Raw genomic sequence first — 23962 nt, 5'->3', positions numbered from 1 at the left:
GTAAGATTCCACAAGCTAAATAATCCTTCAGTGCATCTGTAAACCCATTACTGAACTGGCAATGCTCAGACCATAAGCCATAGAAGCAGGATTAGGCTATTCAGCCCATCAAGTCTGTTCATGGCTGACTCACTTCCCTCTCAACCCATTCCCCTGCTTTCTCTCATAACCTTTCATTCCCTGACTAATCAAGAACCTACAGTCTCCGCCTAAAATATACCCAATGACCTGGCCTCCAGGGCCGCCTATGGCAACAAACTTCACTGATCCTCCTCATTATTCTGAATGAATGTTCCTCCATTTTAAGATTGTGCCCCCTGTTCTTGGACCTCCACAGTATGGAAAACATCATCTGCATATCCAGTCTATCTGGACCTTTCAAGAGCCAAAAAGTTTCAGTGAGAACCCGCCGCCCCTCCCCCATTCTTCTAAATTCCAGTGAGTACAGACCCAGAGCCATCAAACGCTCCTTTCATTCCTGGAATCATTCTTGTGAACCTCCTCTGAACCCTCTCCAATGTCACCACATTCTTTTAGATATCCAAAACTGCTCAGACAATTTCTTCAATTCAGCCACATATGGAGAAATGGACTCTGCCTCCTTTTGATTCCACTTCTGAAAATATTCCTGCATTACTTCCACAATATCATCCAAAGCTCATTTTAGCTGGTTTGGTTGGAGCAATTAAACTTCTAAGCAAACTGTATGCTCTTTCACCCACTGCACTCAGCAAAACTGGCATTTGCTTCTCATTAGTTATTTCAATTGTTTCAAAATATAGCTCAATTTGCTCAGTATACTATATCCAGTTATCTGTTGTGTAATCGAACATATCCGATGTAGCCAGCCATTTCTGCTTCTTTAAAACTTATGATTATTATCACCTAGTATTTATTGTTTATGAATCCATGAATTTTATATTTTCTGACTTTTTCCACTTGACTATCTGCTGTCTCTCCCTTCCAAAGAGACATGTTCTGTATTGCTTTATTTTTAACTCAACATCTTGCCGCACTTTTTTTTAAACTGGAATATCTCACTGCACTCCACATGTAGGTAGTCATCTAGGTTTCGTTCAAAACTTCCTCGTTGCCAGTGGTATGTTTTGTAACTCCTAAACACAAAAACTAATTAAAAAGGAAAACACAGAGAGTCCAGAATGTGCGTCTTAGTTTCATTTTTACTTTTAGTGAGGTGCACATACAGTATGATGTTGTGCTGTGATGACGTATTCTGTTTACATACTTTTACAAATAACTCGTAATGAATTATTTAAACAAAGAATACTTACTCAAACAATATATTTACAATATTAATTAAATATTAAATGCATAACAATGGCGAGTCCTCTTACATAAGCATCACATTCCACTAACTGCACATACACTGGCAGCATGGTAGTGCAGTCTCTTTACAGATCTAGTGATCAGGGTTCACGTCCTGCTTCAGACTGTCAGGAATGTGTACGTTCTCCCCATGACCATGTAGCTTTGTTTGGGGTTTCCTTCACGTTCCAAAGATGTTTGGGTTAGGGATTGTAAGTTGTGGGCATGCTATGTTGGTGTCAGGAAGTTGATGAGACATGTGGGCTGCCTTCAGCGTAATCCTGGCTGATTTTATTTTAGTGAAATGCATTTCACTATATATATTGAAGTTTCAATGTCTACGTGGGAAAGCTGATCCTTGGTTTGTTGACTTCTTCGCTGACAATCAACAGTGGTGCACCCCAAGGGAGCGTGTTTAGCCCACTGCAGTACTCTCTCTACACCCATAACTGTGTGGTCAGGCACAGCTCAAATGCCATCCATAAATTTGTCGATGACACAACTATTGTTGGCAGAATTTCAGATGGTGACAACGTGGTATATAGGAGCGAGAGATCAGCTGGTTGAGTGGCGTTGTAACAACAATCTTGCACATAGAATCAATAAGACCGAGGAATTGATTGTGGACTTCAGGAAGAGGAAGTTGAGGGAACACACAAAAGTCCTCACTGAAGTATCAGCATTAGAAAGGGTGAACAGTTTCAGTCTTTTGGGTGTCAACATCTCCAAAGGTCCAATATATTGATGCAATTGTGAAGAAGGTTTGCCAGCAGTTATATTTCATCAGGACTTTGAGGAGGTTTGGTATGTTACCAAAGACTCTCACAGTTGTACTGTGGCAAGCATTCTGACTAGTTGCATCACCATCTGGTATGGAGGGTCATTGTTCTGGATCAGAAAAAACTGCAGAAAGATGTAAGCTCGGCCAACACCATCATCAACACTAGCCTCCCTGGCATCGATGACACCTACAAAAGGCAATGCCTCAGGAAGGCAGAATCCATCATTACAGCCATCACCAACATGCCGTCTACTCATTGCTGCCACAAGGAGGAGGGACGGGAGCCTGAAGACACACACTCAACATTTCAGGAACATCTTCTTCCCTGCCACAAGATTTCTTAATGGACAGTGAGCCCACGATTACTACCAGTTAGTGGAGTGAAGTGATGATGGTGCTAAACGGTGACTCCTTTGCTTGCATCTTTGGAAACAGCTCTATTTCCATCTTTAATATCTCTATTTTTCCCTTTTAGGGTCCTTTTGAAGACCCTGACCTGGAGTTACATGCTGACTATGGTTCTTTGTGGGAATGGGACCCGCTCTCAGGATTTCACAACTGGCCATTGTTCGGCACACCAAGGGCTTGGCTTAAGAGTTCGGCTCAACTTTGGAGGCCTAGGACCCCGGGGCTCTGGGGGTGGGTGGATCGAAAGTTGGTGTCACAGCAGGAGATCTGTGTGTCGTCGGGGGAGTAGGAATATCTACAGCTGTGTGCCCAGAGACCCGAGATCTTTGGGCACAGAGCTCGAGAAAAGCTCGACGTAACGGACTTCCAATATCATAAACCAACGAGTTGCTTGTTATGTCTCCCCTCTCACTGTGAAACGGAGACATCGCTTTCTCTGTTATTGGGGGGGGAGAGCCTGTGGGAAGTCGAATACCGGGTGAAACATGAAGTCTTTGAGATAACTAAGTCCATGTCGTTGGTGTTGCTTTGCTCATGCTCGGTGGTGGGTGCCGATGCTTTTTTGTTGCCAGTCAGGGGAGGGGGAATTGTTGTTTTCTGCCACTTATGCGCCAGAGTGAGGGGAAGCAGGGGAGAGCTTTGAGATTCTAACATTTAATACATTATATAATTATAACATTATATACATTTCTCTGACATTAAATGTACCTTTGAAACCTACCTCGCTATTTTGTTTGAACGAGTACAGAGAAAAATTATCTGTGATACTGAGACTTAAGGACCTGACCTAGGGAAAGATTGAATAGGTTTGGAGTTTATTCCCTGCAGGGTAGGAGCATGAGTGGAAATTTACAGTAGTAAACAAGATTATGAGTGGTATAGATAGGGTAAATACATCAGACTTTTTTTCCCTGAGGTTAGGTTAGACTGGGACAAGAGGTTAGATGTTAAGGGTGAAAGGTGAAATGTTTAAGGGAACATGAGGGGGAACATCTTCCCTCTGGGGAGGTGAGAGTGTGCAAAAAGCTGCCAGCGGAAGTGGTTGATGTGTGTTCAATTGCAATTATTAGAGGATATTGGAAAGGTACATGAATGACAGGGATATGAAGGACTATGGTATGAGTGTGAATAGATGGAACTTGGCAGATGAACGGGCTGGGCTGAAGGGCCTATTTCTGTACTATGATGATCTGTGACTCCAGTTCAGAACCATTTTGTCTTGATTCTCAAGATGAAAGAATCATTTCTCATCTCAGTGTTTAATTTTGAGGCTGATTCGTGGTTCCGGAAACCGTACAGCAAACGTACGCGCGGGTGCATTAGATGGTTAAAATTCCTAAAGTTGCTTTTCAGCGATCAGACTTTGGACTTGTCCAGCTGCTCTTCTGCCCACCCATGGAACCCATCAATCCAATTCCTTTGTAATTCAATTCCCATTTGTACTAGTTACTGGGGCCCCTCTACGCTTCCACAAATTTTAATAAAATTCTATTTCATCTAAATTCGCACATTACGTTCCGAGCGAAAACGTGTTTCTAACTACAGATTATTACAAATCTTCACTTTGTACCTAGAAACAACTTTTCACTCTGACCATGAGACAGAAAAGTGCAACTTGCTCGCGGTTCGTCAGATAAATCACTCTAAATATTATTACAAGTTTTCCTGTGTCAAAAACAAATCCCGCCCCACACGCTCCGATTGGCTGGACGACCGGCCTCCTGCCGAGTCTTTCTTTAATCCCATTGGTTCAGATAGCAATGCTGACTAGCAGAGTACCCTTCCGGTGACGCAACAGGTAGGAGACGGGAGGGCGGTAGTTTGGCAAACTACGGAAGTGTCATCGGATTCGCACATTTCAGGTATGAAACTACAGGTATGAAACTACTTTCCCCATTAGTCATCGCCGCCACCCTTCTCTTTTGCAACGGACAAACTTCCAGAAACGGCGCACGCATAACGCGAACTTTTTAGTTGAGGAAAGTAGTCGGGAGCGTCTCTAACTCACTGAATGTTTCCAGCATTTTGTGTTTAAATTTAACCATGGGTCGGACAACATACAGATAACATACCCAACGCAAATTACACTTGCTCCAGAACCTTCTGAGCCTTGCCAATCAAGTACCTGTCTTGACATCAGTTTTGTAAGAGGAACTGTACCCATAACTTCTCGACCAGTGCTTCGTCAGATCCCCGTTAAACTTTTTACTCCAAGCCTATGTCTATTAGTTTTGTATGGCTCTTCTGTTGGGGAGGTGGGGATACTAAGTTCCCTTAGCAGCATCTCCATTGCCAGGATTACATGCTGAATGATTAGCGTAGTCCTGTAGTCCAGGACTAGCCTCTTTTTCATGACACCAGCAATTTCACATCTGTGAACTGAGCGATATTCTGCCAGCGATCTTTTATATTCTGTTAATATTTCCTCTGCATATTGGTCTCAAAAAATTGTATCTTTGCAGATTTTAAGCTTTTACCCTGCACACACACACATAATTACAGTTCTGACTGTGAAACAAGGCTGTTTGCCGTCTCCCGGTCTGAAAAGCAACTTTTCCAACTGGTGCCAAATTTCTGGCCCTAATGACTTTTACTTTAATTCTTCAATTTGTCCTACCAATCTTTAACATGGGACTTTAACAAAGCTTTCTGAATTATTGGCATGAGTGTTATCTCCAGCACTTCCTTCACCATTATCTCCTTTTAAAAAAAAATTGCTCGAGTTAGTCAGGTGTGATTTCTTCCTCTTAAGTCCAATGGATAGCATAGATAGCAACAGGCTGCAGTTTCTGTCGAGGTCTTGGCCCATTTGTTTTCTTGGTTGATGCAGATGGTTTTGGGGACAGAGAAGGCTGTTAAAGGTCTGGTTAGGATTTAGGGGCAGGGTTGTGGAGAGTTCAAGATCAGGCTGAAGTCTTAGGCTCTGCTCTGCATTTGAAGGTCAGCAGTGTGGATGTGGGACACAGGGCATTTATGGACGATGCCAGGGGGCAAGGCGGTGGAAGAGGACCAGTGAGGCTGGAGGCTGCCCACATCGGTGAGTCCCTCCAGGGCAACAGGTTCCAGGATTAGACGTCCACGTCTGCAGGAAGCACCAAAGCTAGTGTCACCTGAGGCTCGGCCAACACATGTTTGTCTCGGGGAAGACCACCTCTGGCCCAGCCAAACTGAGAAATCTCGTCTGTGTGAATGCTGCCCGGTTACAAATCCGAACCGCAAAATATCAGACAGTACACCGTGTGCAATTAAACGACTGAACTTCAGGGTTAGTAAAGTAAATAAAAAAGAAAAAGGGTCCATCTTAATGAAACAGTCAAATGTGCAGATTTGTCCATTCGTCCCCCATCGACCTCCGAGTGTCACCGACCTTCGGACCTCATTCCGAGTCCACTCCGTCCAGCGGTCTACCAACTATCTCCGCTTGTGACTTCCCCCTTCCATCTGTCGTCGACGAAAGACCGCAAAATCCCTGCTCCCAGACCCACAAGAAAGAACAACACGCCTCTCATTGGACGGCGCACATTCCAAAGCCCCCGTTATCTCTAGTCATAAACCAAACATCGCTGCTACACAGAAACCATTACCTTAGCAGTGAGACCTTACAGAGAGGCCATTCGTTACATTAGCAGTGAAACCTTACAGCGCATTACACTCGTAACCACCCCCCCCCCCCCAAACTCGAGTCCGCAAGTCCTGCTTTAGAGACTTGGAGTTTGAGGTCTCATCATTGGTGAGTCTTGGAATTGATATCATAGATCAAAGTCAAAGGTGAATCAGGTTTAATGTCACCAGCATGTCTTTAAATTTGTTGTTTTGCAACAGCAGTACGTAGTAATAAAAACAATAATTTTAAGTAAGTGAAGGAGAAATACTGAGGAAGTGTTCATTGTTCATCCAGAATTCTGATGACAGAGGGGAAATAGCTGTTCTTGAAACATCGAATGTGTATCTTCAGGCTCCTGTGCCTCCTCTTTGATTGTCGCAATCAGAGAAGGCCATGGAGAGCTTTGACCAGTGGCCAATCAGATATCCGAAGTTTGGAGACGTGGGAACTTCAAACGGGTCCACTGGCCGAGGATGAAAGGCCGGAGTGGCTCGCGGCAGTGTGAAAGAGCTTTGACCAGCGGCCAGTCGGTGTTTGGGGTTGACTAGTAAGAGTAAGTTGAAGGAAGGCAGGGGCACATGCAGACGCCGTCGTCTGAGCGGACATAGAGTGGTGATCTTAAAGCTTCAGCTCCTCAAGGTTTCTGCGAAGAGACGCCTCACTCAGAGGGAGCAAAGGAAAGAAAAGCTGAAGTTTATTTTATCCTTAATATCTGCTCAGCTGGGACAGCAGAGGTCCCAGGCAGGATAGTGGAATGCTCCTCTTGCAGGATGTGGGAAGGCAGGGAGACCCCCGGTGTCCCTGACCAGCACAACTGCGAGAAGTGCATCCGGCTGCAGCTTCTAACAATCTGTGTTAAGGAGCTGGAACTGGATGAACTCTGGGTCATTCGGGAGGATGGGGGGCTGATAGAGGAAGCAGATAGAGAGGTAGTTACACCCAAGGTGCAGGACACAGGAAACTGGCTGACAATCTGAAGGGGAAAGGGGTTAAGGAGCCTGTGCAGATTACCCCTGTGGCCAACAATACGTATATCACTGGGGATGGGTGGGGGGTGTGTGACCTAAGAGGAAAGTCACAATGGTTGGGTCTCTAGCACTGAGTCTGCCTCTGTGACTCAGAAGGGAATAGGGAAAAGTAGGCACGCTGTGGTGATAGGGGAATTGCTGGTTAGGGGAACGGACTGGAGGTTCTGTGGGCGAGAACGAGATTCCTGAATGGTATGTTGCCAGCGTTTGGGATAACTCGATCGAGTCCTGAGCATTCTTAGGTGGGAGGGTGAACAGCCAGAAGTCGTGGTCCACGTAGGTACCAATGACGTGGATAGGAAGAGTGATAAGGTTCTGCATAGGGAGTTCAGGGAGATAGGTTCTAAATTAAAGGGCAGGGAATCAGGGTTGTGATCTCAGGATTGCTACGCGTGCCATGTGTTAGTGAGGCCAGAACGAGAAAGATTATACAGGTTTAATACCTGGCTAAGATTATAGAGGTTTAATACCTGGCTAAGATTATAGAGGTTTAATACCTGGCTAAGATTATAGAGGTTTAATACCTGGCTAAGATTATAGAGGTTTAATACCTGGCTAAGATTATAGAGGTTTAATACCTGGCTAAGATTATAGAGGTTTAATACCTGGCTAAGATTATAGAGGTTTAATACCTGGCTAAGATTATAGAGGTTTAATACCTGGCTAAGATTATAGAGGTTTAATACCTGGCTAAGATTATAGAGGTTTAATACCTGGCTAAGATTATAGAGGTTTAATACCTAGCTAAGATTATACAGGTTAATACCTGGCTAGGATTATATAGGTTTAATACCTGGCTAAGATTATACAGGTTTAATACCTGGTTAAGATTATACAGGTTTAATACATGGTGTAGGAGGGAGGGCATTAGATTTTTGGATCATTGGGCTCTCTTCCAGGGAAGAAAGGACCTGTACAGAGGAACACACGCAAAATGCTCCAGGCAGCGTCAATGGAAAAGACCAGAGGACATAGCCTCGGAATAGAGAGGTGTCCTTTTAGAATGGAGATGAGGAATTCCTTTAGCCAGAGAGTGGTGACTCTGTGGAATTCTTTGCCACAGGCAGCTGTGGAGGCCAAGGCTTTATGTATATTTAAGGCAGAGGTTGATAGATTGTTTATTGGTCAGGGCATGAAGGGATACGGAAGAAAGCAGGAGATTGTGGCTAAGAGGAAAATTGGATCAGCCATGATGAAACGGCAGAGCACACACAGTGGGCTCCTGTTTCTTCTGGTCTTGTGTACTGGATGATAGGGGGTTGTTAATGATGGATGCTGCTTTTTTTGAGGCATTCCCATTTGAAGGTGCTCTGGATGCTGAGAAATAATTGCCAACTTTCTGCAGCTTTTTCTGATGTTTTGCAGTGGCCCCTCTGTTCCAGACAGTGATGCGACCAATTACAATGCTCTCTGAGGGTGGCTTTGGTGGCATACCAGTTCCCCTTGAACTTTGAATGAAACATAGCTTCTCTCTTTTGTAATTGCATCAAAATGTTGGGTCCAGGATAGAAACAGGTTAATTATCACTGGCATGTGATGTGAAATTTGTTAACTTAGCAGCAGCAGTTCAAAGCAATACATAATCTAGCAGAGAAAAATATAATAATAAATAAACAAGTAAATCAATTACGTTTATTGAATAGATTAAAAATTGTGCAAAAACAAATAATGTATATTTTTTTAAAAAGTGAGGTAGTGTCTGAAGATTTAATGTGCATTTAGGAATTGGATGGTAGAGGGGAAGAAGCTGTTCCTGAATCACTGAGTGTGTGCTTTCAGGCTTCTGTACCTCCTACCTGATGGTAACAGTGAGAAAAGGGCATGCCCTGGGAGCTGGGTCCTTAATAATGGCCACTGCCTTTCTGAGACACCACTCCCTAAAGATGTCCTGAGTACTTTGATGGAGCTGACTAGATTTACAACCTTCTGCAGCTTCTTGTGATTCTGTGCATTAGCTCAACCGTACCAATGATGCAGCCTGTCAGAATGCTTTCCATGGTACAACTATAGAAGTTTTTGAGTGTATTTGTTGACATGCCAAATCTCTTCACATTCCTAATGAAGTACAGCCTCTGTCTTGCCTTCTTTATAACTGCATTGATATGCTGGGACCAGGTTAGATCCTCGGGAATCTTGACACCGAGGAACTTTGAAGCTGCTCACTCTCTCCACTTCTGATTCCTCTTTGAGGATTGATATGTGTTCCTTCATCTTACCCTTCCTGAAGTCCACTGTTAGCTGTTTCGTCTTACCGACGTCGAGTGCCAGGTTGTTGCTGCAGCGCCACTCCACTAGTTGGCATATCTCACTCCTGTACACCCTCTCGTCACTTCCCAAGATTCTACCAACAATGGTTGTATTGTCAGCAAATATAGATAAAAATATAATCTAATATAATATAATCTAAATAGAATATAAAAATATAGATGGTATTTGAGCTAAGCCTAGCCACACAGTCATGTGTTATACAGGGAGTAGAGCAGTGGGCTAAGCACACACCCCTGAGGTGTGCAGTGTTGATCGTCAGCAAGGAGTGTTGACTCTCAGGAAATTGAAACTGCTCACCCTTTCCTTGATGAGGATTGGTGTGCGTTCCCTAGACTTGCCCTTTCTGAAGTCTGCAATCAATTCCTTGGTCATACTGACGGCAAGTGCAAGGTCGTTGCGATACCACTTAACCAGCTGATCCGTCTCGCTCCTCTACGTCTCCTTGTCATCATCTGATATTCTGCCAACAGTAGTTGTGTTGTTAGCAAATTTATAGATGGACTTTGAGCTGTACTTAGCCACACAGTTGTGGATGTAGAGAGAGTAGAGCAGTGGGTTAAGCTTGATTTTTGATTTGGGTATGTCAGTTTGCTCTTGAAGCCACACATTCATCCACACAGGTTTTGATGAAGTGGGTGACAACTGTAGCATATTCATTCAGGTTCTTAGATGAATTCTGAATACTGCCCTGTCCATTGATTCAAAGCCGTTCTGTAGATGCTCCTCCGTTTCCCCTGACCACACCTCCTCGGTCCCCTCTACGGGTGCTGCAATCTTTGGTCCCTGCTGATATGCAGAGAGCAGAAGAACGGTCAAGAACTTGTTCTTTTGAAGTGTGGGAGTGGGTTGGCACTTTAAGCATTCTTGATGGTGGTATAATAGTAGTCAAGTGAGTTGGCTGCTCTGGGTCCACAGGTGATATGTTGGTGGTAGTTGTTCAGAAACGTCGTCAAGGTGGCGTAGTAGTCCTAAACGGGCGTGTGTGATGACTTCCATCATTTCATGTGGTTACTCTATAGTTAATGGGTATGGTCAATAGACAATAGGTGCAGAAATAGACCATTCGGCCCCTCGAGTCTGCACTGCCATTCTGAGATTATGGCTGATCATTCACTATCAATACCCAGTCCCTGCCTTGTCCCCATATCCCTTGATTCCCCTATCCATCAGATATCTATCTATCCTGTAGCATGTCTTGAGCAATGGTAGTATAATTGTCTTTTACCAGTCCCTTGCCATTTACCCTGGTGCTGGGGAGAAATGGAAGGTTGCAACATGTTTCTCTGCAACCATTATAAATTCCGTCAGCAGCTCGGGATGCATCCCTTCTTGGTCAGATGACTACCTAGTACATCACTTTTCATCCCATCCATTATCTCTATTGCCTCACATTCTACTGAGATCTCAGTGGTCTTTTTCCAAGGGAAAGGGAATAGGTTTCAGATGAGAGGGATAGTTTAAAGGGGCTGCTTGCTCACACGAACTGTTGGAACATGCTGCCAGAGGAAGTAGGTACAGTTATGTTTAAAAGACACTTGTACTGTACGTGAATGGAGACGATGTAGAAGGAGATGGGCCACATGAAGACAAATGTGTTGGGCTGAAGGGCCTGTGTTAATCTATGAATCATAAAAGCATCTTCTCTGGTAAGGACCGATAGAAAGAATTAATTTGGTTTTGCATTTGTTGCTTCAGTCTTAATGCAGAGATTACTGCCTTTTCCCTTTACCAGATACACGCCTGCTCTTCCTTGCTATTCATGTGCTGGTTGACAATTTTCAGACTCTTTTATATTAACTGCCATTCTGTTATACTCCACTTCATCTACCTGTTAACTTGCAATGTCAAACTAGTTCTCATCTGAATTATTTACGTTGTTTGTATCTTTCTTCTTATTTCATTGTTTTCTAGAAGCTCTTGAGATTGTATTTATCTACCGTTACCCTGATTGTAAAGTAACTAACTTGTACTTGAAGCGTCCACTTAACACAGTCATTCACAGTCATTCAACACAGTTTTTTCTGTAAATATTGGGTTCCACTCTATTCTGACCAGAATTTCTGTTGTCCCTGTGATGGACATCCTTTTTAAATAGGAAGTTCACATTTGGCTTTCCTCTTGTCCTTCATAGCTAACCTGAAGCCTGTAATCCAGTGGCAACCTTCTGAGGTCTTCCTGATTCTCCAGAACCAGATCCAGCTACAACTTCACAATAACACAAAATTGGAGCAGGATCCAACCACTCAGCTCCTCAATATTGCCCTACAATTTAATATGATCTCTACTGCCTCCATCTCCTCTTCTGTTCCCCATAGTTCCTTTGATCTTTCAAATATTTATCTATCTTTCTTAATTATATCTAACAATCTGGTACCCATCACCACAGGGCAGAGAATTCTAGAGAATCTCTATCTTCTGAGAGAAGTTGTTTCTGCGCACTCCACATTGGCAGATCCATTACTTTGCAGCTATGTCTTCTTATTGGACCTGAGCTAAAGTAACTGAGAAATTTCTCCTGAATCCACCTGGTCCCTCATGCCTACCTTGCATTTCAATAGGCTGATCTCCCCAGGCCTCAACTCCACTCCTGTGCCAGCTCCACAAACCTCTCAATCCCTTGACCATTGAAGAATTTATCTGCAGGTTGAGTACCCCTTATCTGAAAAAGTCTTTTGGACTATGGATGTTTTCGTATTTTGAATATGTACAATAAGATAGCTTGGGATCACCATCATTTCCAACTGAATTTATCCGCTACTGGAAAGCAGTCTGTGTTTTACACTTGTTCATCAGACAGATGTACTTAACAGTATAATGTGTGCAGAGTAGCGAAAGCAGCTTTGCAACATCGGGGGGAACACCTGAATCAGCTGTTGAGTAACAACAAACTTTCAGTCTCCCTTTCTGATCCTGCGTTTTGATTAAAATGTTACAGTACACTGAATTAGTATTTTAGTTTATTTTATCTTGAGTTTTTTGTAAGGTATAAAAACAGCATTCTAGACTTGCTCTGGTAGACTTTCATCAGCAACAATCTTTGCAAACTCATCAATGAATTTCTCTGCTGCTTCATGATCAGAAGACACTTTAAAAATTCAATACCATGCCTTTTCTTAAATTTCTGTAATCATGCTGCTGAGTATTCACAATTACCTTCAAATTTCAGTTTGTTGTGATAGATCTTTGCTTGTTTCACAATTAGCATACTGTTAAGCCGCATATGTTCACTCTGCTGATGAATCGACTCTTTTCAATACACGATTGGGACTCTCATTTTTCACTTTCTGCAATGTTTTATCTAGTTTTGATTAACTTCTGTTCATTACATATGTGAGCTCACTTCTCAGAATTGTCTGTGCTGTGCATCTGCTGGGATTTTCCATCTGTGACATTTATCAGAGCTCAGAACTTCTCAGATTTTAGAACTTTGGATAAGGCATTTTCAACCTGACCTCCAATTATCTGCACTCTACCACCTTCAGAGGAAGAGAAATCCAAAATTTACCACCCTCTGCCTCGAGAAGTTTCCATGGCTTTTATCGAAGTAAGGGTTATAGGAAATTTAGGCTGAAGCAATACAGGATGACTAGCTTCAGTAAAGAAGTATTTCTGACTGACAGATGGATCACCTGACAAATATTTCTCAAGAGCAGAACCCTCGTTTAACTCAGGGACTGCCTGCAGATCTTAAGGGGATCAAAACTGTTCCCTAGAATTGAAACAACTCTTATTTATTTGAACATTACAGTCCCCTTTCAAATAGAATAATTGCCTTCCTAACTACTTGCTGTGTCTCTGTGTAAACCCTCGTACTTGGATCTGTCTGTGCTCCACAGATTTGCAATGTCTGTCAATTTAGATAAAAATTTGCCTTCACACTCTTCTTATTGAAGTGCATTCCCTTGCACTTTCCCACCCGAATTGGCAAGATTTTTGCCTAATGTCTAACCTCTTAAAAATTAAAAAGACAATGGAGAAGGTAATGGATGTAGGTAAAAGTGGAGGAATAAAAAGACAGAGTGTGTCAGGAGGGGAAAGAATGTACGGAGATAAGTGTAAAGTTGCACAAAAGGAAAAGGTAGGAAATAAGTGTCAAACATATTTGAAAGTCCTTTATTTGAATGCACGTAGTATTAGGAATAAAATTGATGAGTTGACAGTACAAATAATTACGAATGGTTATGATATTGTGGCAATTACGGAAACATGGCTGCAGGGTGACCAGGACTGGGAATCAAACATACAAGGGTATTCGACAATTAGGAGAGACAGGCAAGAAGGAAAAGGAGGTGGGGTGGCTATATTAATAAAGCAAGAAATCACTGCAATAAAGCGAAATGATATTGGCTCAAAGGATCAGGATAACGAAACAATTTGGGTAAAATAAGAAATAGTAAAGAGAAAAAAGCAGTGGTGGGAGTAGTCTATAGGCCTCCAAACAGCTGTAACTCAGTTGGTTGGAGCATATATCAGGAAATAGTTGGGGCTTGTAATAAGGGAACAGCTTTAATTATGGGGGATTTTAACTTTCATATTGACTGGACTAATCAAGTCGGACACGGCAGCCTTGAAGAAGAGTTTATTGAGTGTATTCGGGATGGGTTCCTTGAACAATACGTTACTGAGCCGACAAGGGGGCAAGCAGTCTTAGATCTGGTCCTGTGTAATGAGACAGGACCAATAAAAAATGTCCTAGTAAAGGATCCCCTTGGAATGAGTGACCATAACATGGTCGAATTCCATATTCAATTAGAGGATGAGAGGGTTGGATCTCAAACAAGCGTACTGAGCTTAAATAAAGGAGACTATGATGGTATGAGAGCGGAATTGCTTAAGATGGATTGGGAAAATAGATTAAAGGGTAGATTGGTACTTGATCAGTGGTGTATATTTAAGGAGTTATTTTACAACTATCAAGAAAAATATATTCCACTGAAGAAAAAAGGGTGTAAAAGAAAAAATAGTTATCCGTGGCTAAGTAAAGAAATAAAGCAAAGTATACGACTAAAAAGAAAGTTATATAAGGTAGCTAAATCTAGTGGGAAGATTGAAGATTGAGAAGCTTTTAAAGATCAGCAGCAAATAACAAAAAGATTGATTAAGAAGGGGAAGATAGATTATGAAAGTAAATTGGCGAAAAAAATAAAAGCAGATAGTAAGAGTTTTTATAGTTACATAAAAAGAAAAAGGGTGGCTAAAGTAAATGTTGGTCCCCTAGAAGATGAGACCGGGAAGTTAATGGTAGGGGACGTGGAGATGGCGGAAATGCTGAACAAATATTTTGTATCAGTTTTTACAGTAGAGGACTCTCAAAATATCCCAACACTGGATAAACAGGGGGCTCTAGGGGGAGAGAAGCTAACTACGATTCAAATCACCAAGGAAATGGTACTTGATAAATTAATGGGACTGAAGGTGGATCAATCCCCTGGACCGGATGGCTTGCATCCTAGGGTCTTAAGGGAAGTGGCAGTCGGGATTGTGGATGCATTAGTGATAATTTTTCAAAACTCGCTGGACTCGGCAATGGTCCCGGCAGATTGGAAAAATGCTAATGTAACTCCTTTATTTAAAAAGGGCAATAGACAGAAGGCTGGGAATTATAGGCCAGTTAGCCTAACATCTGTGGTTGGCAAAATGTTGGAATCGATAATTAAGGAAACAGTAACAGGGCATTTGGATAAACATAGCTTAATAGGGCAAAGTCAGCATGGCTTTACAAAAGGGAAGTCATGTTTGACAAATTTGTTGGAGTTCTTTGAGGACATAACATATAGGGTAGATAAAGGGGAACCAGTGGATGTGGTGTATTTGGACTTCCAAAAGGCATTTGACAAGGTGCCACACCAAAGATTATTACTTAAAGTAAAAAATCATGGGATTGGGGATAATATTCTGGCATGGGTGGAGGATTGGCTTTCTAACAGAAAACAGAGAGTTGGGATAAATGGTTTATTCTCAGACTGGCAGTTGGTGACTAGTGGTGTTCCGCAGGGGTCGGTGTTGGGACCCCAACTCTTTACAATCTATATTAATGATTTGGAGAAAGGGACTAAATGCAACGTATTGAAGTTTGCTGATGACACAAAGATGGGAGGGAGTGTAATGAGTGCAGAGGACATTGAAACCCTGCAGGGGGACATAGATAGGCTGAGTGATTGGGCAGACATTTGGCAGATGAAATATAATACTGACAAGTGTGAGGTCTTGCGCTTTGGCAGGAAAAATAATAGAGCAAGTTATTATCTAAATGGAGAGAAACTGGAAAGTGCTTCTGTGCAAAGGGATCTGGGGGTCCTGGTGCAGGAAACTCAAAAAGTTAGTATGCAAGTGCAGCAGGTGGTCAAGAAGGCCAATGGAATGCTGGCTTTTATTGCTAGGGGGATAGAGTATAAGAACAGGGAGGTCTTACTGCAGTTGTACCGGGTATTGGTGAGACCTGGAGTACTGCGTGCAGTTCTGGTGTCCATATTTAAGAAAGGACATACTGGCTCTCGAGGCAGTGCAGAGAAGGTTCACTGGGTTAATTCCGGGGATGGGTGGGTTGATGTATGATGAGAGGTTGAGTAGATTGGGACTCTACTCATTGGAGTTCCGAAGAATGAGAGGCGATCTTATTGAAACATATAAGATCGTGAAGGGGCTTGATCGGGTGGATGCGGGGAGAATGTTCCCAATGATGGGTGAAGCTAGGACTGGGGGGCATACCGTTCCAGGACTGAGATGAGGAGAAATTTCTTCACTCAGAGGGTAGTGGGGCTGTGGAATTTAATGCCCCAGAGAGCTGTGGAAGCTACTACACTCAATAAATTCAAAACGGAGATAGTCATTTTCCTGGATAAAAATGGCATTAGGGGATACGGTGAGCGAGCAGGTAAGTGGACATGAGGCTAGGTTTAGATCAGCCATGTTATCTCCTGGACCAGTTTTCGATAGCCTGGATGGGTCGGAGAGGAATTTTCCAGATTTTTTCTCCTCAATTGGCAAATCGTTTTTTCCTCCCCGGGTGATCACATGGGTTTGGGCGGGATGAATAATAAAATAAAATGGGCGGCACGGTGCCCTGTTGGTTGGCACTGTTGCCTTGTGGGATTCGGTGATAACTAGAGTTAAGATTGGATCAGCCATGATCTTGTTGAATGGCGGAGCAGGCTTGAGGGGCCGATTGGTCTACTCCTGCTCCTATCTCTTATGTTCTTCACATCCTCCGCACAGTGTGTTCTATATTTACGTTTCAGAACGTTGATTGTTCTTTTGCATTTAACATTATCCAAATCAGAATTGGATAGTTGAAGTTGCCAAATACCACCACATTGCAATTTCCCAGCAGATTCTTCCCCCCCGCCCCACTTATTTTCTTTTGCCCAGCTTCACTTTTTGGTACATTTTCTTTCTCCTTAAGCTACCTGTGCTTACAGCTCACTAACATTATTCAGAACGGTGTGTCACCGTATACGTATTCCATACCTGTCCATGGCTTTCTTGCAGCCTGCCCAGTGCTCTGCTGCTTCCTGTACAAGTGCTATAAATGTGCTCTGTATACTCTCCTTTCTACTGCTGTATCGATGTCTCATGTGGTGACGGCAAGTTTCTGTCATAATCATTGTATTCTTTAAAATCTAAATTACTATCTGCTATGGCTCTTCCTTTTATACTAACGCAATGACTTGAGTTTTCAAAATTATCTGTATGGAAAACATGCAAAATAAAATTTTTCACTATCCACCAATAATAACATGACCAATTACTGCTTCTCTGCCAATTTGATTTAAAGCACCATGGACATAATAACCTGTGGTAACATCAATGAAAGTTGTTACTAGGTTGTAGGAGGATAAAAAGGGGCTGTGAAGGAAACAAGTGGAGACCTCAGAGAGGTAGTAACCAAGGATGAAGCAAATTAGCGTTCCTATGACCAACTTTTGTATCATGTCTCAGTGAGACATAGTGCACCGAAACCAGCCCTTCGGCCCATCTCATCCATGCTGTGTTGTTTTGCTTAGTCCCATCGACCTGCATCTGGTCCGTAGCACCTCTTGCTCCTCCCATCAATGTAGCCATCTGGCGATTGTCTGACGATAACGGGAAACCTGCGCGGGGGAGTTTTTAAAGTGGAAAAGCATTGGGGCAGTTCCACTCTCTCGACTCAGGAGTCCAGGTCCAGCGTCGCAAACTGGGGTCTTCCTTCCTTAGACAGGAAGTAGCACAGAGTTAGGCAGACTGCAAGCCATGGATACGTAACGGACAGAGTTGTGAATAATGTTAGTGAGCTGGAAGCAGAACCAGCTGTATGAGCAAGATAACATCTTATGTGCCGTGCCGGCTCTTCGCCTTCCACAGAACGTTGCAGTACCACCTGTCACTTGAGGTCCCGTCTGCCCAGTCCGCTGCAGCTGATCGCATGCTCGGCCAGGCGTGGCCCTATCACCTGAGGGTAAAGCTGCTTTAGCCCACCTGTTAAATTGGTGCACCAGGGGGTGGCCACTGTCACATGCGAACACCTACTTGGAGCCAACAGGTGAGAACCGAGTGTCGAGTGGGGACCTACGATGAGTGAGCTGCCCTGGAATGGACACGACAAGCCCCTCCCTAGGCACTCCATGCACCCCACACTTATCCAAAGGTTATCTACTTATCTAAACTTCTGTTAATTGTTGCTATCAAACCAGCTTCCACCACTACTTCTGGCAGTTCATTCCACACTTGCACCAACCTTTGAGTGAAAAGGCCCCGCTTAAATATTTCACCTTCCACTCTTAACCCTTGACCTCTGGTTCTAGCCTCATCTAATCTTAGTTGAAAAAACCTGCTTGCATTTACTCTATCTACTCCTTATAATTTTGTATAACTTGATCGAATTTCTGCTCATTTTCCTACGCTCTAGGGAATAAAGTCCAAACCTATCCAACCTTTCCCTATTCCCCAGCCAAAGGGTGGTGAATTTGTGGAATTTATTACCACAGGCTGTGGAGGCCAGGTCATTGGATGTATTTAAGGCAGAGCTTGACAGATTCTTGATAGGATGCGGCATCAAAGATTATGTGGAGAAGGCTGGGGAATGTGGCTGAGGAGGGGAGCCCTGATTGAATGCTGGAGCAGACTCGGTGGGCCAAGGGGCCTAATTCTGATCCTCTGTCTTCCGATCTTACGGTCTAACTCTGATCCTCAAGTCAGACAATATTCTTGTAACTTTTTTCTGTACTCAGTCTTATTGATATCTTTCCTGTTGGTAGGAATTAGCCCCCACCAATTTCTTATACAGTACAACTTTAACATAACATCCCAACTCCTGTGCTCAATGTTTTGATATACAAAGGCTACTTTGCCAAAAGCTTTCTTTACCTTTGAGGCCACCGTCAAGGAATTGTAGTTCTGTATTCCCAGATCCCTCTGTTTTGTCGCACTCCTCGGTGCCCTACCCTGTGTAAGTCCTCCCCTCCGGTCGTCTTGCTCTCCCTGCCACTAGACCCCGACCTGGCAAGGACCGTGTGGTGACTGCCCGTGCATCAGCCTCCCTGGGTGAAACAAATCCGTGCACAGACATCCTCCACTAAGGAAGCTGCTTGCACAAGCAAAAGACCCAACTGCTAGCCATAGCCACCACTTGCTCATATAGTATGTGAGCCCTGGATCAGCCTCTACAGCCCACCAATAGACAACCCCATCATACTCAACATGACAACCAAGTCCTTCCCTGGTGGACAGACACCTCACACTTGTCTGCATCAGATTCTACCTGCCATCTTAGCCCATTTTTCTAGCTGGTTCAGATCCCACTGCAAGCTTTGATAGTCATCATCTTGGTGTCACCCACAAGTTTTGCTGATGGAGTTTACCACACTGCAATCTAAATCATGAGTAAAGATGATCAACATCAACAACTCCAGCACGGGTCCCTGCAGCAAGCCTCCAGTCAGAGGGGCAACTATGTTCTACCACTCCCTGGCATCTCCCACCAAACCAATGTGGAACCCAGCTGACTACTTCATCCCGAAAGCCAAGCGACTAACATTCTGAACCAGCTTTCCGTGTGGGACTCTGTCAAAGTCCTTGCTAAACTCCACGTAGACAATGATCACTGTCTTTCCTTCATCAGCTTTCCTGGTAACTTCCTTGAAAACCTCTCTGAGGTTGATTGTGATCTACCACACACCGTGTTGACTGTCCCTACTAAGGCTTTGATTGTGCAAATACGTATATCCTGTCCCTTCGAAAATCTTCCGAAAATTTACCCACTACTGATGGCAGGCTCACTGACTATAGCTCCCCATCTTATTTTTAGAGCCTTTCTTGAACAGCATTAACTAATCTCCAGTCCTCTGCCACCTCACCTGTGTTTAAGGACATTTTAAATATCTCTGCTAAGGCCCCTGAAATTCTTGCACTAGCTTTCCACCAGATCCGAGAGGACGGCTGGGCAGGCCCTGGGAAATAATCCAACCTATACGCTCCATGGCCTCACTGTTATTATGCCATGGTGTAAATACAGATGCAAACGACCTCATCTCTTTCAGTTCCGTCCAAAGATGACCGCACTCTCCCCCACCTTCTCTGCCAGTGCCACCATATTCCTGCTTTTCAATCTCTTGGTTCCCCTCGAGTGTTTTTTTTTGCATTTCTTATACTCCTCAAAAACCTCATTTTTTCCTTGCTACCCATACTGCTAAGCACCGTCTTCTTCTAACCAGAGCCTCACTGTCCCTCGAAAAGCAAAATAAACTTGTTAGCCTTGTCTTTTATTCTAACAGAAACATGCAAACTTTACTTTCAATATCTCACTTTTGAAGGCTTCCAAATTGCCAAGCATCACTTGGGTTGAAATAAAACCTATCCCAATCCACGCTTGCTAGGTGCTTTCTGGTGCTATCAAAATTGGCCTTTCTACAATTTAGAATCTCTATCTAAGGAGCAGTCCTATCATTCTGCATAATTATATGGAAATGAATGGAATTATGATCACTAGATCCAAAGTGTTTCCCAAAACACACTCCTGTCATTTGCTCTCTCTCATTCCCAAACAGGGTGATGTATCTTTGTCAAAGTTTATTTGATAACATCTCAGTGAGCTCCTCAGAATGCTTGCTACAGAGAAGGTGGAAAATAATAGCATTTCTGATGTAGAATGACACTTCCCTTTGTAGCAAACTGAGCAGGAAGCAATGTAAATACAAATCCCTCGTACCGCTTCAGTGTTGGATCCCGATACTTCTGCGTTCCAAAGTACCTTTGGAATGGGGGAATAAAACTTGTTGCTTATGACCGTTTATTAAGTGTTGCAAGAATGAAAATGAACCCGAGAGAGTTGAGAGAACGATGAAAATAAGAAGGAAAAGGGCAATTGTGATATTCAGAACAGAGGGAAACAAAAAGTTCCAGTGATAGCAATTAACCTATAAAATAGCCAGATTCAAGTAGTGTGACATCTGCTACTGACAACAAAGAAGTTTTTAGAAAAGTACAAATGCAACAGTGCTGTACTTGTTGGAAAATTCACTGAAGAATTACGTGTATACAGGTGTATACGTTACAAGCAAGCACAGGAAAGCTAAACTACAATTCTACACTCTAATGCAACACTCAATGTACTGATGTGATGAAATGATTGATATGGATATTATTGTACCTCAGTACATGCGACAATTATCAATCCATTTACTTCTCACTCTCCTTGAAGCAGAAACTCATTCCTGAAGCCCATAGAAAGAATTTGTAAACTATTGCACTGTAAGAAGGGAATAGTTTCATGCCCAGCCAGTTCAGGGAGGGAACAAAACTGAGGGAAAACTATAAGGTGTGAAAACTATGCAAGAAAGAGGGAGAGTTTGTGGGACTCAGATCTGCAGCTGCAGAAGAATGAAGGGAAGTAATAATAAATGGAAGTAGTGTTGTTTGGAAGTTTTATTTTGTATTTGTTGAATGTTATTTTGAACGCTTGTTTTACATGGTGTGAGTTAAAGGGTTTGCAGATGGAAACCTCACTACTCAATCTAACTATCACTCTGTTTACCAGGACCTGGATATCACCGAACAGAACAGGAGGGTATTTATCTGTTGTGGACAGTATTTCTAACGTCCGGGTGAATGGAGTGGCTCTGAGGCACATGTACTGTACCGGCAGTGTCCCAGTTCACTGACTGTGGAAACAACTTCATAAAGATGAATAATCTGAAATGAAAACTCTGCCTTTCACAGTGAGGAGGAACTGTGCATGGGTTCCATATATGGAGGAGAGTTGTGTTCGTTCCTCAGTCTCGAAAGACACAAGGGCACTCAGACCATGGAGAAACTGTGCAAATGTCGGGAGTGTGGGAAACGATTCAGCTACCCATCCCAGCTGGAAACTCATCAACGGACGCACACAAAGGAGAGGCCACTCACCTGCTCCGCGTGCGGCAAGGGCTTCACTCAGTCAACCCACCTGGAGACCCACGTCCTGGCGCACACGGGGGAAAGGCCATTCGTTTGCTCGGTGTGTGGAAAGCAGTTCACTCGGACGTCCAACCTGCTGAGACACCAGCGGGTTCACACCGGGGAGAGGCCGTTCTCCTGCTCCTTGTGCGGGAAGAGATTCACTCAGATGTCCAGCCTCCAGAAACACCAGCTCGTTCACTCTGAAAAGAGAGCGTTTAATTGTTCTCACTGTGAAAAAAGCTTTAAAAGCTCGGAGGTTCTGGTGAGGCACCTGCGTATCCATACGTGGGAGAGGCCGTTCACCTGTAATGCCTGCGGGAAGGGATTCACTCAGTCAACCCATCTGCAGATACATGAGCGAGTTCACACAGGGGAGAGACCGTTCTGTTGCTCCACTTGCGGGAAGGGATTCACTTGTTCATCAAACCTGCTGACGCACCGGAGAGCTCACACTGGGGAGAGGCCTTTCACCTGCTCTGTATGTGGGAATGGATTCTCTCAGCTATCCCACCTGCAGTGCCATCACCAGCGAGTTCATACTGATGAGAGAACGTTTCATTGCTCCAAATGTGGGAACAGTTTCAAAAACTCAGGAGATCTGCTAAGTCACCAGCTTGTTCACTCGAGGGAGAAACTGTTCAGTTGCTGCGTCGGTGATAAGGGATTCAGTCATTCATCCAACCTGCTGCGGCACCAGCGGATTCATCCTGGGACACTCCCTCTGTCTTGTTCGGTGTGTGGGAAGGGATTCACTCAGTCGTCCCGTCTACTGTCACACCAACAATTTCACAAACGATTGCAGAGTTTTGATTCTGCTCATAAGTCAGCTGTTAATCACAGCCAGAGCTGACCATTGTGACATTTCGATCCTGATTGTAATATTGATCATCTGCAGTTTAAAAGTGTGAAATCAGCTTTCTTTTAAATAACATTGGTTTACTCCTTGAAGTTCAGAAATTGAACTAAATACATCTTTGAACTGAATTTCTATAGCTTGTTAAGAGTTGGAATGACATCACTCCTCTTGTTTTGTCACTGCCAGGGTCAGATTAATGAGCCAGATCAAATCTTGCTCATGAAAGATTTCCGTATGTGAATGGATACTGCTATTCTTAATCATGAAGGCATAAATACAAAATTTTCTACTAAAATTTCTAGCAACAATAAAGGTTTCCTCCTTAAAAGACCATAAGACATAGGAGCGGTTTTAGGACATCTGTCCCATCGAGTCTGCTCCGCTATTCGATCATGGTTGATCCTTTTCTATTATCTCCTCCTCAACCCCAGTTCTCGGCCTTCTCCCTGTACCCTTTGATGCCACGTCCGGTCAAGAACCTAACAATCGCTGCCTTAAATACTCCCAACGACCTGGCCACCACAGCTGCACGTGGCAACAAATTCCACAAATTCACCCTTTGGCTAAAGAAATTTCTCCACAAATCTGTTTTGAAAGGGCGCCGCTCTATCCTGAGGAATGTGCCCTCTTGTTTAGACTCTCCCACCATGAGAAACATCCTTTCCACATCTACTCTGTAGGCTTTTTTTTTAAAGTATAGAATTGTGACCGACAACTTTGCATTCGTAGCTTGAAATCATCTTTTCAGCCCTTAACCATCTAAAAAGCTCAGCAACAATCTCTAATTTTATCCATTCAGTATTTCATCATTGATTTTCAAATAGTCACTGCTTTGAAACGGTTCGTATTCTGATTGTTGGGATTAATGTGACATGTTATATTGTTTCTGAAATACTGGTCTTTATTTACCACGTCCTAGATGCAGATGTGCCTCAAGACTTTTTGATATGTTGATAATCAGCAGAGAAATACTTGCTCACAAATAAATGTGCTTGCCAGAGTTAAGGGTCCTCTCTGGGTAACTGACTCGTTTTCTTTTTTTTTCCCAAAACTTTTCAGAAATCAAGAGAATTGCAAAAGTTCTGCAGAATTTCTTAAGCTTATTTGCCAGGAAAGAGCAAGTCAGTAAGTTTGAAATGAATACTTGATTTAAAGTGGGTCAGCCAACAGCCACATTTTCTATGCTTCTACGAAGTATTAAAATATTAAGTATCTTTAACGTGTTCAATTTTTTAAAGCTGATATTAATTTTTAATTCTACATTTGTATCAGATTGTTTC

The 23962-nt window shown here is 43.2% G+C and overlaps 2 protein-coding genes across 5 annotated transcripts in view; one reads left to right on the top strand and one right to left on the bottom strand.

The window, feature by feature from the left end:
- Window positions 1-23962, bottom strand: part of LOC132381632 (zinc finger protein 239-like) — a 107125-nt gene that overhangs the window by 28032 nt on the left and 55131 nt on the right. The gene's annotated exons all lie outside the window — the stretch shown is intronic.
- On the top strand, window positions 1175-23850 carry LOC132381621 (zinc finger protein 239-like). Of its 4 annotated transcripts, none has more exons than XM_059951149.1 (3): window positions 1175-4377; window positions 17756-17933; window positions 21426-23850. In XM_059951149.1, exon 3 carries the CDS (start codon window positions 21624-21626, stop codon window positions 22674-22676), a length of 1053 nt encoding a protein of 350 aa, XP_059807132.1. In that variant the 5' UTR covers window positions 1175-4377; window positions 17756-17933; window positions 21426-21623; the 3' UTR covers window positions 22677-23850. The 4 variants fall into 4 exon arrangements, with proteins under 4 accessions (XP_059807132.1, XP_059807134.1, XP_059807133.1 ...); XM_059951151.1 differs by having other exon boundaries at window positions 1175-4391; XM_059951150.1 differs by lacking the exon at window positions 17756-17933.

Source organism: Hypanus sabinus, chromosome 26 (assembly GCF_030144855.1).
Source record: "Hypanus sabinus isolate sHypSab1 chromosome 26, sHypSab1.hap1, whole genome shotgun sequence".
NCBI classification, from domain to species: Eukaryota; Metazoa; Chordata; class Chondrichthyes; order Myliobatiformes; family Dasyatidae; genus Hypanus; species Hypanus sabinus.
Note: the sequence above shows the minus strand (reverse complement) of the source record. Positions and strands in the feature narration are given on the sequence as shown.